The sequence below is a fragment of the Falco naumanni genome, chromosome 4 (assembly GCF_017639655.2).
Source record: "Falco naumanni isolate bFalNau1 chromosome 4, bFalNau1.pat, whole genome shotgun sequence".
In the NCBI taxonomy this organism is placed as follows: Eukaryota; Metazoa; Chordata; class Aves; order Falconiformes; family Falconidae; genus Falco; species Falco naumanni.
The window spans coordinates 107,493,679-107,506,233 of record NC_054057.1 but is presented as its reverse complement, the minus strand read 5'-3'; the positions used below and the strand labels follow the sequence as shown (position 1 = coordinate 107,506,233).

Here is a 12,555-nt window from a genome sequence, read left to right as displayed (position 1 = left end):
TTGATAAAAGATAACTGGAAATACCAGTAAGTCACTCCTGAGATTTTAAAACATATTCCAATAATTTTGTGCTAATAGTGAGACCTGTTAGACTGTGCTGCAGACTCCCAAAGGAAGCCACATCACACTGCAGAGCTAAACCTAGACTAAATAAAACAATACGAGTCATATATCAGGCAACGTTACTCCTCTGGCCATGGGATGTGTGAAAGCTTGAGTAGTAGACATAGAGATATCTGAAGTAGAAAATTAGAGAAGTAAAAAGCAAATCTGATTTCTCTTTCCTACTTATGTTTATTCATAAGCTTCACTTAACTTGATATCCTAGGAGTTACTGAGCCATCATTAAATCATTCTGCAGCTGTACTTCTTATGCATCCTCCTCCAAATATAACAAAGCTTTCTGGAAACCTGCATATTGAATGAGTGCTGGTCACCTCCATCGTGCAGCTGCAAAGCCTGGTACTAGGGGTAGGAAGGGGGAAGCCGGAAAAAGATGGTGGCTCCCGACACAAAGCTTTCTGGAGGAGCTGGGGCCTCCCCAGTTCTCAAGCCAGCAATTGATGGCAACCGAACACTCCTCTCTTCCTTCAGGTAGGGAAGGTACCTTGCTTTCTGGAAAATTTTTGGTGAGGGTGATGTGAACTTCCAGCCTAAGAATAACTACTGAACAAGTCAACTTCAAATGGCACTGGCTCTCCTTGCTGGAGGTTCCAGCCCTTAACCCTAATCCTTAGTCCATAGTGCCCCAAACCTGCAACAGAATCAAAGAGGAGAGCAGGAGGATGATGTGGACACCTAACACATAAATTGGCTTCACGTGACACATCCCTAGAAGAGGGCACAGTCCTTCCTTACACTACAGAAAAGGCAGCGCATCTCTAAGCCTTCCCCCTCCACGTGGCTGCAAAAACAAGCTAACCCAGTGCGGCTTGGTCAGTGTCAAAACGGCCTTTTGGATGGTGAAATCAACTCAAAATTCAAGGGAGAACCTGAAAAGCATCACATAAATGCACTTGAGGAAGAAGAGTAACACAAGAAAAACAAAAAACCCCCAAAATCTTCCCCTAGAGATATGTCTCTCATAAATTCACCAAGCATACTACAGAGAATTATAACATCACAACTGTGTTTTGTCAGCATTATTTCTTACTATCTGGATACTTAACCCAAGGAACAAGACTTAACAACAGCCATCAAAACTCTGATGTTTTAGAAAACATTGGTATTTGTCAGTAAAGCACTTCTTAATCATATGGTAAAGTCTTCTGCTTGGGATTGCCACACTTGTTTTGATACTGCCTTCCTAGTCCAAACAGTAAATTTAACTCTCAGATGAAAGATTTTCTTAATTTAATGCATTACTTTCTTGCTGGCATGTTGCAACTAGTAAACAATCTTTTAAATAACACTTCAGTTGCACACACGCACATACATACATACTATGAACATAAAGTAACTGAGGTATGTCACAGTGTGTGTACGTATGTATAAACACACGCACAAGGGAAAACCAACAGCAGCAGGCAAGAAGCCTTGCACCACGGTGGTGGTGCTGCCCGTCTGAGAGGTAAACAAGCTTTCGCTGCAGACTACTGGAGACACCAGATGTCAATGGATGCATTAGATGATGTGTTAACACGTGCTAACAGACAGATGTTTGTTCACTGGGTTCTCCATCACTAAGATGTTTCCTGCGGAACCCCACATTAAATTCTTGCATAGGAGATAAAAGACAGAGGTCTCCTTCGGCAGCACAGACCCTCCATTCCTGCTGGATCCCCTGACCCATACTGCCATGGATTTATTCCTGCACAAGCCCAAGGCAGTCAGCACCACAGCCTTCCACGCCCAGGTGGTCACGTCCGATACATGCAGTGCCTCCCTGCATCTCGTGGAGGTGGGACAGGCCACCGGGTTCCTCCTCTGGAATCCACAGCAGCTGCCAAGTGGGACTGTGGACTCACAGAGAGGTGAACGAGATCACGTCCTCCCTGTCTACAGAAAGCAGTTGGGTTTGGGAAACAGCCCTTACTGCTGCTGGCTCCGCTGGGTCCTTCCCGGTCCCCTCTGCCCGACCCTGGGCCAGCACCCAGTGGATTTGCCATCCATCACACCTGCAGAAAGAGCAGCACGGCAATGCCGTAGGGAAGAGCCACCGGCTACAAAGGCGGCATCTGAACCACAGGAACGGGAGGCCAGTCGCACCAGCCTGAGATAAAGCAGCAGGAGGAATGGCAGCATAAAGCAATGCACCCATCAGAGAAAGTCTGGGGCTTTTTCATGCCTTCCTGTAGGTATGTTTGCCTCAGCAGGCTGCCTCCTGTTCTTGGAGAAAAAGGGGACACTGCGGAGAAGTAACTGTGCTCTGAAACAGCACCCGTTTGCTTGGAGAGACAGAACTTCTTGTGCACTACATACCCACATGCCACCTCCACCACCCTTCAACGGACCCTGGCTAGTTTGACCCAGAAGCTAGTGAATGAGTTTTAACTGCCGTAGTTCCCAAGGGACAAGCTCTTGCCATATACAAATTGGGATATATTTGGTGATTTCAGCAGAACCACACGATTTGCACAAACCAAGGTGTGAATGCTACAGTTCACTAGTTGCTAGTACTCATCACAGTCTCTAAAAAGAAAAATCCAGTATATTAACTTTACAGTCATGATGGCGGCGGGAGGGGGGGGGGGGGGACGACGACGGGGGACAGGGGACAGGACACGGACATGGAGATGGACGGATGGACCACACAACACCCCCAAACCCACCAACCAAAAAGTGGAATCTTTTGCAGACAGTTTGCTCAAAACATCTTCTGTTTTCTTTTTCTGGAAGAAACTAACCCATTTTATCATCACTATTTCTAAAAATAACTGTCTTGATTAACAGATAATCAGAGGAATCTGTCATTAATTTTATACAGCTGCAGCAAATACACAACAGCCTGGACTACATCACTCTGGATTCAAAGAGAATCTCTTTTAGCTGCAGCTTCCTAAAGAGTAATTTGATATATCAACCCTCCAAAAAACTTCTTTGCACTCAAGAAATAGTCACACCTGTAGAAGCACAGGCTTTATGTAAAAAAAAAAAAAAAATGCTGTTAGAAGAGAGTTCCATCCTGCATGTCCTACTAGGATGCAAGGCCCTGACCTTGGGAAAGGCACTGTCAAGCCAGCCCTCTGCACATCATGCAGCCCCACTGAAAACAACGTGACCTAACAACCAGGAGCTGAGCCTATCCAAACCCAAACAGAACCACAAGGTGGAATTTCTACTTAGAAAAGTGCTCAAAGTTTTAACAACTTGCCTCTGGCTATGATGGTTTATGAATTATATGATTATATGAAACCTTTTAAATTAAGACTGGGAACCTTTCTAAAAGACAGTAGCTAGGTCAGGAACAAGTTATGTCCTGCATCAAGCAGGAAATTATGATGACTGTCATGATCCTTTGACGTAAGACCAACCAAACAAAAAAACCCAAACAACGTATGACAGCGATGCAAGGCATCTCTGGCCAGAGTCAGGAACTGTTTCAGAGCAACGAAGCGCCACGCACAAGCTACCTTACCTTGTTTACATCCAAATACTCTAACTTTGGTGCTTCTGCTGTCTCTTGCTCCTCGCTGCTTCCCTCGTCAATGTCACTGTCTTCATCCTGTGTAGAGTCTCTCTTCTGTTCGGCAGAGGCGGGTTTGGTGCCTTTTTTGTCAGGTTCCATCTCCCCTGGGTTCCCAGCTACACTGGGCTTCTTCTGCTCGGCACCTTCTTCGCTGGGGAAAGTCTCCCCTGCCACGCTACAAGAAGGACTGTCAATGCCACTGTCTCTGTTGGGAATTTTACCATTACCGTTCAGTTCTGCAGTTGAGTCTTTATTGCCAAGCTCTCCAGAGGGCTCTTTGCTCACAGTCACAGCAGTGCAGTCTTCATGGCTTTTGTTATCGCCTATGCTTAGCTCTTTGATTTTCATTATGTCTGTGTTAGACAGATCCACGCTGCACAGTACGTCTGGCTCATTTTCATCCGGTTCACTTTTTTCGTTTGTGGAAGAGCTGCTGGAAGCCACCATATCACAGTCACACGAGCTCGGCTGTTTGGATGAGTCCAGGCCAGGTTCCATCTTAAGAGCTAAATTTAGCTGGTTTCTTTGAAGAATATGCACGGGTTGCCTGCGGGTGAAGAGAAAGCACCACAGTCACTCCCATTAACATTCAGAGGTTTCAAGAGTGCCCCAAAAGACAGAGGGCCTGATTATCGTTTGATTCAAGTTATATATCTGGCACCCCCCGACAATCCTAGGAGGCAAGCGTGCGCACATTGCTGTAATAATATTCACCCAACAACCTCTGAAAAAACCCAGCACCCCTAGCCGTAAGTTTTACTGAAATGGCCCCACTAGAATCCTGGGCCTTTAACGCTCCCAATGCTGCCCTGAAGAACACTCTGGTTTGAAGGTTTGGGGAGGGAGGAATCATCATCTTTTAAAAGAAGCGTTTTGTGGTGGGTCCGTTTAAACAGGAACTCACGTTCTTCAACAGAACAAAGCCTTTGGGGCACAGTATTTTCTGCTAGAGAGAGGATGTTTTTGAAGCACAAGAAGGCACCGCTTTTGCTGATTGAAAGACACTCCACCAGGCTCACCCAGGTGGTAACATGCTCCATGGCACAGCGTGGTGCCTCTGTCTCCACCTCCCTCTTCACAAAAAAAAAAAAAAAAAAAAAAAAAAAAATCACTTACTCCATCAGGCAGATCTCTCTGAAGACCAGATCTGCCTGATGAGCTAAGTGATTTTTTTTTCATGTGTTTGCAAAATACACGTATTTTGTCCTATTTAATGCCTCATATATAAAGTCTCAGAGGAAATGCTGTTCTGTGTGACATTGTTTCACAGTACGTTGCGATTTAACTCTCCTCTGTCCCCAAGAAGCAAGTTAACAGTATGGCTGACACTCGCTGAATCTTAGCAGAAAACTCAATCCCGATAATCAAGTTCATATAATGCAAAAACCTAACCTGACATTAAATCAACTTTCTGAAAGCAGACTCTGGGCCACTTATGTCTGGTAGAACACTTACCGGATTCAGCAGGTCTTAAGCTCCTTAAGAACAACTGTATGTTACAAACTAAAAGTCATTGAAATGCGTGCTTTTATAAGAAAAGAAATAAAAAAATCATTGTGTGGTCAGTCAAGTTTTGCACTTCCTGTAGAAAACATCCCAAGAGGAGCTTCTACGCGACAATTACAATTAATGTTTTCTATTGTTATATTCTAAGTTAAAGACGCAGCAGAAGATGGAGATTAAAAGCAGATCTCGCAAAGCCATATTTACCTAATACTTTCAAATTTCTCAATGAGTGTGTTGACTCCTGCTGATATCGGTATTTCTTCCTCTCCAGGTGCTAAGCTCCTCGACGACTTGGGATCAGCTGGCAAAGGCCGAGAAGGTGCAGGAGGAATTCTTTCCTGCCCAGGTTTGAGATGGACAGGCTTAGGAGGTACTAGTAAAAGAGAGGGGAAAAAGTAGGAGGATGAATCTCCATCTTCTTTACCCTACTGGGAACAAAATCCAAGCGCTCAATGCAGAACGAGGGGTATCCTTCTTTCACCATCCCTTATAAATGGCACAGGTGCAGTCCCAAAGTATTTTGTACACCAAAGCAAGCTGCTGAAGAAAAATGACAGGGTTCTATTTTGTATTTCTACAGCTGTATCGGATGTGTTAGCAAACCAAGAGGCTCACAGAACTTTACCGCTTCCTTGTTACCAAACAGGATGCGCAGCTCACACTTCATTTTTGCAAATGTGCTCACCATCTCAATCACACCAACAAGTTTCCCCTCCCATGACCTTTCAAAAACTCAGGCACTCTGTTGAATCTCTTACACTGAAAAAAAAAAAAGGGGTGGACACACACACATACACAACTCTTAACCCAAAACAAACCCCCCATAAACAATCCCACCGTGGATTCCAGTGCCTTGGTCAAAAATGTCACAGGCAGAACATAACAGCTTTTCTTCCTTTCATTCTCCCTCCCCCTTCTCTTCTGTGGTACAGTCTTCATAAATTTCCTTCCTCTTTTGGTTCTACACTGAGTTATACACGATATAAATAAAACACGTTGTAAGAATGTATATGCTATTCTTAAGGATTCACTAGGAGGTGAAGGCACCAAGTTTAATACAGGACTTAAAAAAAACCCCGGAATTTAAATGTAAAGTAATTTAAAAAAAAATTATTCAGACCTTATATTGATTGCAGAGTAAATGGGTTTGGAAATACGCAAGCAGTAACCCATGGTAACAGGTTCACGTGTCGCTATAGTTTCATACAGTGAAAGCAACCCCGCACTAGAAGGTAGGAAAAACAACTGCGTGGTTACTCCCAAAGTCCAGGCTACTGGCAGGGTGCTGCCAAGTACCCCAGCCAGTCTAGACTATCCAAAGCGTGAACGTATTACATGAGGAAACTCTAAATATGCCTTTTATTAAACAACAAGTCAGGAACAATTTATTTCAAGCATTTCCAATTTTTAAATGGTCCATATGGCGCATCAGCATAACGTGATTAGCTTTGTAATAGAACTTTAATTAGTAACTGTTCTGAATGTTAATTTCAGAGTTATTTTCTTTATGGGGCTAAATGGAGGCATATGCACTCAAAAAGCCAATTCCTGTTGTCCCTGCCCTGCAGAAGGCTCTGCATCTGTTGTGAGCTCCACATCAGCCCAGACGTCCTCCCTGCTCCAGCTGATGCTGAGCTGCTACGGACGGTCATTGTCTCAGGTCAGTGATGAAGACTGTTCAAGAGGTTTCGAGCTCTGAGTATAGGTCAGGTTTTAAACTACCCATATTACTGAGTTTATTTCTGCACCAAAGAATAAAATCACATCTTCTAAGGATCTGAGATTTAATGGGACACATCCTATAAAAGGACTGATCCGCCCAGTCCCCAAAAATATCTGGAATTCCTGACTTAAAATAAAGGCGTTACAGTTCAATTTTGAAACCACCATCACAAAACCTATTTTACACTGGAACAACAAACAGGCAAGCAGGGAAAGAAAATCATCTCTCATATAAACGGGATGGTGGAGCTCTACGTTTTGCTCACCAGGTTTTCACTCGTACACTGTGTGATCAGTGAGTGCCCGGCCACATTTCTCCTTGTAAAAACCAAAAAAAAACCCAACTTAAAAAGAAAAAAGTATCCACACGGCCATTTGGCATGTCTAGTGAGAAAAGGCAAGCTCTAGGCTCTGTACAGAAGGTGCACAAGGCAGGCAAGACCCCCCCCCCCCCCCCCCCACATCCCCCGTCAGGCCCCTCATACAGCTTCAGATCAGTCCACAGCCCCCAGCCCACTGCCAGAGCGTGTGCGCTAACGGCAGCATCGCTGCGACCACGGAAGCGCTTTCATCCCGGGCAGCACACGCTGCGCTGGGCAAAAAGGGAGGAGGAAAAAACACTGCTGTTAGTCACCGTTTTTTTATTTACTGAAATAACTTCGAGAAACTGAGACATCAGCAGGGAGACAAAGCTGCTGACCTGATCAGGCAATACTTACCAAGCAAAATCCTAAGCCGTCTACTCCAGCACTGACACAGAAAGCCTACCCTTCAGAACTTACAAGGCAGCAGTTACACAGCACAACACAGACTTGTGAACCCCAAACCGTTTTAGGCTCCCACAAGAGACTGAATGAAAGATCTGCACAGTAAAACCAAACAATACTAGATGAGCTCCTCTTACACGTGCCATTAGCAGCAGCACCGAGTGCACAGCCAGCCCTGGAAAAAAAAATAGAGTAGGTGATGCTTGTAGGTGGGGATTCGGGATCCGAAGTGGAAGCCCAAGCAGAACTCCTGGCTGCCCTCTGAAGCCACCTCCCACCAGTCCCAGCCCACACAGGAACCAGTGCTGCTATTTTCTCGCGCCAGGTCCCAGCCACAAAGCAGCAGGACCTTGGATGCAGCTTCCAGCGCCCGTCCTGCGCACCAACAAGTAAAGTGGTGAAGAAAGCAACCCAGCTGCATGGAAGGGATATTGGTATCGCTGAGCACGTTTCAGGTGGCACCTGAAGGCTGAAGCCACTCACTGGAATGGTGTTTTCCCAGTCCTCCTCCTGCTGAAGGTTTTACCCAGCAGCTCACGGCTCTTTGGAAGAAGCAGAAACCAAGATGTGGAATCTTTTGTGGCAGAAGGAACAATTGAAATAACAAGAAGCAGCAGGACAGAATGAGAAAAGAGAAGGGCATGGTTAAATAACCAGGGGGAAGTTACAGCCCAGGCTTGGCCCTGGGTCTGTAAAGCAGCCGGGAGTAAGGACCCTTCCCTCACTGCAAAACAAGCACCTCAGCCACCGCATTAATTCAGCCCCCCCAGCCCATGAAGTGCTCTCTCAGAACTGCCTCCTCTACAGTAAAGCGAACAGTCAAAACACATTTATTAGCGACTTGATGGAGGCGTCCCCATCAATCATCCCAGTGGTGGCAGGTCTGTCGTGACTCACTGGGAAAGCTGGGAGGACCTAATAAAAAGCGGTGTGAGTCACACTTGCACATTTACTTATTTCAGTTAATGTCCCTTGACAAGAGACTTCAAAAAATAGACGCGGTGAAGCAGGTTATGAAGGGTTATCCCCTGGGAAGTGAATACACTCAAAAAAGAATAAATGACCCAACAGCACAGCCTTGGGTAGGGGTAGAGACCTGCTCCTGGAGTTTCAGGTGGTGATACCAGCACATCCCACCAAACAAACCAAACAGAAACAGGCCTTAAGGAGGGATCCCTGTAGCTCTAGGGAGAGAAAGCCCTAGGAAGAAAGGCTGCTGCATAAAAATACTAATTAGAAACTGAGGAAAGATTTATGTCTGCTGCAAGAAAATCACCACACTCTCACAACCACTTTTTCTGAACACAGCCACCAAGAGGAAGCAAAGATGGTTTACAGGAGAAATGTCAACTTCAATAAAAACAACTTATTTTTTTAGTACTATTTTTATGATTTAATTTTCCTGGAGAGGCGTGAACTGTTTTTCTCTCTTTACTGTGTATATAACAGGAGATTAATGAACTATACAAAGGAGAAAAGCCATTTCAAATTTACAAACACAATAAAAGTGAAGAGAAAAACCCCTGTGACATCTTCCCTTCCTTGCAAAGTTATCGTTACCTATTGTTCTCTACTGTCATAGGTAAGCTAACTGCAGATACTTTTTAAAAGTAATTTTATTATAAAGAAGTGAAATAATAAAATCATCATTTAAAATTTATGACAAAGAAGTATCTTTCAAGAAGATGACTGGCTCATCCAAGACTCGTAAGACTGACTTGTAGCTTTGGCTAACCTGGCTTAGTCTAAGACAACACGAGGTGGCCTGACTTTTGACTGTTGGGTACTTCTCAACAGTCTCTCATGGGGATTTTCACTGGGACTCCTGTTCTTCTTGGGCTACTTTTTACAGTGACATCAAGAAGCCCAACAAACCGAGTCCTGCCAAAAAAAAAAAAGTATCAGCAAGAGTAACTAGTCAAGAAAGCATTTTACCCTTGGGTGTTTATTTCACCTCAACAATCACCTTAAAAATTTCCCTCCTTTCAGAGCATTAACCAGTAAGATATGCTGGCTTCTTTGGTTCTTTTCAGGGCGTTAACCAGTAAGATACACTGGCTTCCTTGGTTCTAAGCTTATGTCTGTAATGGGAGAGAGAGCTTGGATGGGTGTGAACAGCAGAAGGAAGAAGCAGTACCTATCTCGGTGATGGAAAGAGATTACACTAACCTACACGGCTAATTTTAAGCATGATTTGAATCAAGCTAAGTAGGCTGCCTCCAACTTTTCTGAAATACCTATGTATAAAAAGCAAGCTACGTCCTCAGTAATTGGAAATCAGTACAATCAGAACAACAGCAAAGGACCTGCACCAAATGAATTAATTCCATTTCCTACTGAACAGACACTTCTGCCATTCCTTTTTATTGCTAGTATTAACAACACTCATGGAACACCCACCAGTTAAACAACCAAGACCTCAAGGTGAAAGCTCCATAAATACACAGACTTCATGAGACATTTCAAGAATGAACTCATACACCAATTTAACATTCAAGGACTACTTTCAGAGTCAGAAAATACAAAGTTTTCTTTGTAGTTGTTTAATGAACGTGTATCAGAGAACTGCTTTTGTATATGCATTTGAACGGGAGGGGTGGTGGTGCAGAGGCTCAGTTTGCACAGCACACCCACCCTGACAGTGACCAAAATACCTTCTCTCTTCTTACATGACAATGACCACCTATCGGACAGGCATGCTTCTTAAAATATTTTTGGTTTATAAACTTATTATCTTCTTTGGGGTCACACTCCTTTGTTCCAAACACCTCTGAAACTATACGCTTTCTGCACCTGCAACTACCTTAAGGCAGGTGCCCATTACATACAGTATTTTAACCAATTCTGCAAAGCAGAGGGTGGTGGCAGTGGAGGCGCTTGACAAACAAACATTACAGAGACCACACGTCATTGCACTGATGGAGAAACATGGAAACACTTTATCCTCCACCAAGAAATTGACTGCAGTCTTTTTCTAGTGTTCAGAAGTTTTAGGGAGAAAAGCCTGGGGAGACCTGAAGACCTGCCTGGAGTCCAGCTGGAAGATGCTTCTTCCTGGCTGCTCTTCCACAACACCTTGGGATTGCCACCTATTTGCTGTGAGTCTGGCAGGTCTGTGGAATTACTGCAGCCCACGTGCTACCCCTGCACATGACTGGTTTAGCTTCCATTTCTCACTTTTAAAATACATTCACTCCATTTAGGCATTTCCTGTTGCTATGCATAGTTCTTAAAATAAATGGAAAACAGACCAGGTTTAAACAATGAGCTATTCTTAACTAAATACTTCTGAAAAAAATAACTATTAAAGAATGAAAACAATATTGTTAAATTAATCTTAAACTTTGCAGCTGCCTGAGGCATATAAACAGTACAGGAAACACAATTTGACAAGTTAAGTAATCTGTTCCTGAATCAGTTTCTTCTTGAAGGCTTCCCTAAGAGGTTATGTAACGTTTGAAAAAAATGAAGATGATAAAGCCCTACCAGCTGTAATTGAACCTCAGAACATAAAAATACCTATTTTGCTGTGACCTAAAAATTAAAGCTATTCATTTTAAAATATTACACTCCACGTGCGATAGAAGCTCGCACAATCGCTAGAAGGACAAAGCCACTTGCCTTGGGGTTTCTGCAGAGGATGCATTTTGGCCAGCGGAGTTTTGGTTTTGGGCTTCCTTCCAGTTTGATGGATACATTGCGCTGGGCTGATGTGCTGCAGTTCCCCGCACGCTTCCAACACCGGATTTGAGTCAATGTGACATTTGATTTGAAAAGGAGAGCAAGCGCAACCTGAGGGAGAGTGGGGGGAAAAAAAAAGTCAGTATTTATTTCATGCTGTTAATCCCAAAGAAAATTTGTGCTATTTCATCTAAGCTCCCGAGGAAAGGGAGGGAGGGTAGATGAGGGGTGAGCCATTCACTCACAAGTTATTACAAGCAATATATCCAGCCTTAATAATCACATCAAATTAGCTGACTGATAAGAGAGGTGGAATCTTGGCAATCCTATCTTTAATTAATTACTTGCTTCTTTACTATGGACACTCAAAATAAAAAGAGTAAATACAAAAATTAAATTTTTTTCAAAAGGATTTCTCCAAACAGAAATGCAAGTGCCCCAGTATACTACATCGTGTTATTTGGCAAAATACACCTAAGTTACTGTGAATTAGAAATGTGTCCCACGTGGCAGGAACGGTACAAGCACCATTCCTTCAGGAGATTTAATCATTCAAGCTGCATTTTACTGCTATTTATTAATCCTCCTTACATAAAATATTAATGTCCCTTGAAAAGGCTCCAGTCTACAAGATGCCATTAAGATATGATCCAGTGGGAAAACAAAGAAGTGATTAATTTGTTTGTTTGTCTTTTAATTTAGCATTCTTGATTAATTTCTGTGGGGACTGTGGAAATAAAGCCATATATCCACTTGCACACAGTGGATACTGCATTTTTGTATTTAGGTTTTTTTTGGACTTGTGGCAAGCCTACAGCTACATGAAATCCTCATGCCAGCTTTACCTGTGTGTCCTAAGGCAGCAAAAAAGAAAGAGGTAAAAAACCCCTGCGGTTTGAAATTGCTGCGTATGAACACATGAATATATATACTTCTGGCAGTAGTGAGAAGTGGAAAACGTATCAAATGTAGAAATTTGAATGCTAATCCATTAAAAAAAGGCAAAGTAAACATGAAAAACATTCTTTCCATATATCCATCTTAAAGTGGACTAACAGAAATTACCAGCATCTTGCTGGAGTGAGAGGTGACCTGCATCATGTAGAAAGGATTCATGTAAATGTGAAAAATCAATATTCGCCTCCCTGTGACAGGCTCAAGAACACGGCCTTAGCTTCACAAAGGCAACCTGCTCTGGGCCAGATTTATATTAAGATCAAAACCCTGAAACGACAAGCACCTCCATCCACA

General features: G+C 43.4%; 1 protein-coding gene across 6 annotated transcripts in view; it reads right to left on the bottom strand.

Annotated features, from left to right (window-relative positions):
- Positions 1 to 12,555, bottom strand: part of FGD3 (FYVE, RhoGEF and PH domain containing 3) — a 114,108-nt gene that overhangs the window by 39,991 nt on the left and 61,562 nt on the right. For all 6 annotated transcript variants that reach the window (XM_040591643.1, XM_040591637.1, XM_040591642.1 and 3 more), the window contains exons 2-4: positions 11,245 to 11,415; positions 5,339 to 5,507; positions 3,578 to 4,175 (exon numbers count right to left, since the gene is read on the bottom strand). In XM_040591643.1, coding sequence (XP_040447577.1) covers positions 3,578 to 4,175; positions 5,339 to 5,507; positions 11,245 to 11,415 — 938 coding nt within the window. The remainder of the gene's footprint in view (positions 1 to 3,577; positions 4,176 to 5,338; positions 5,508 to 11,244; positions 11,416 to 12,555) is intronic.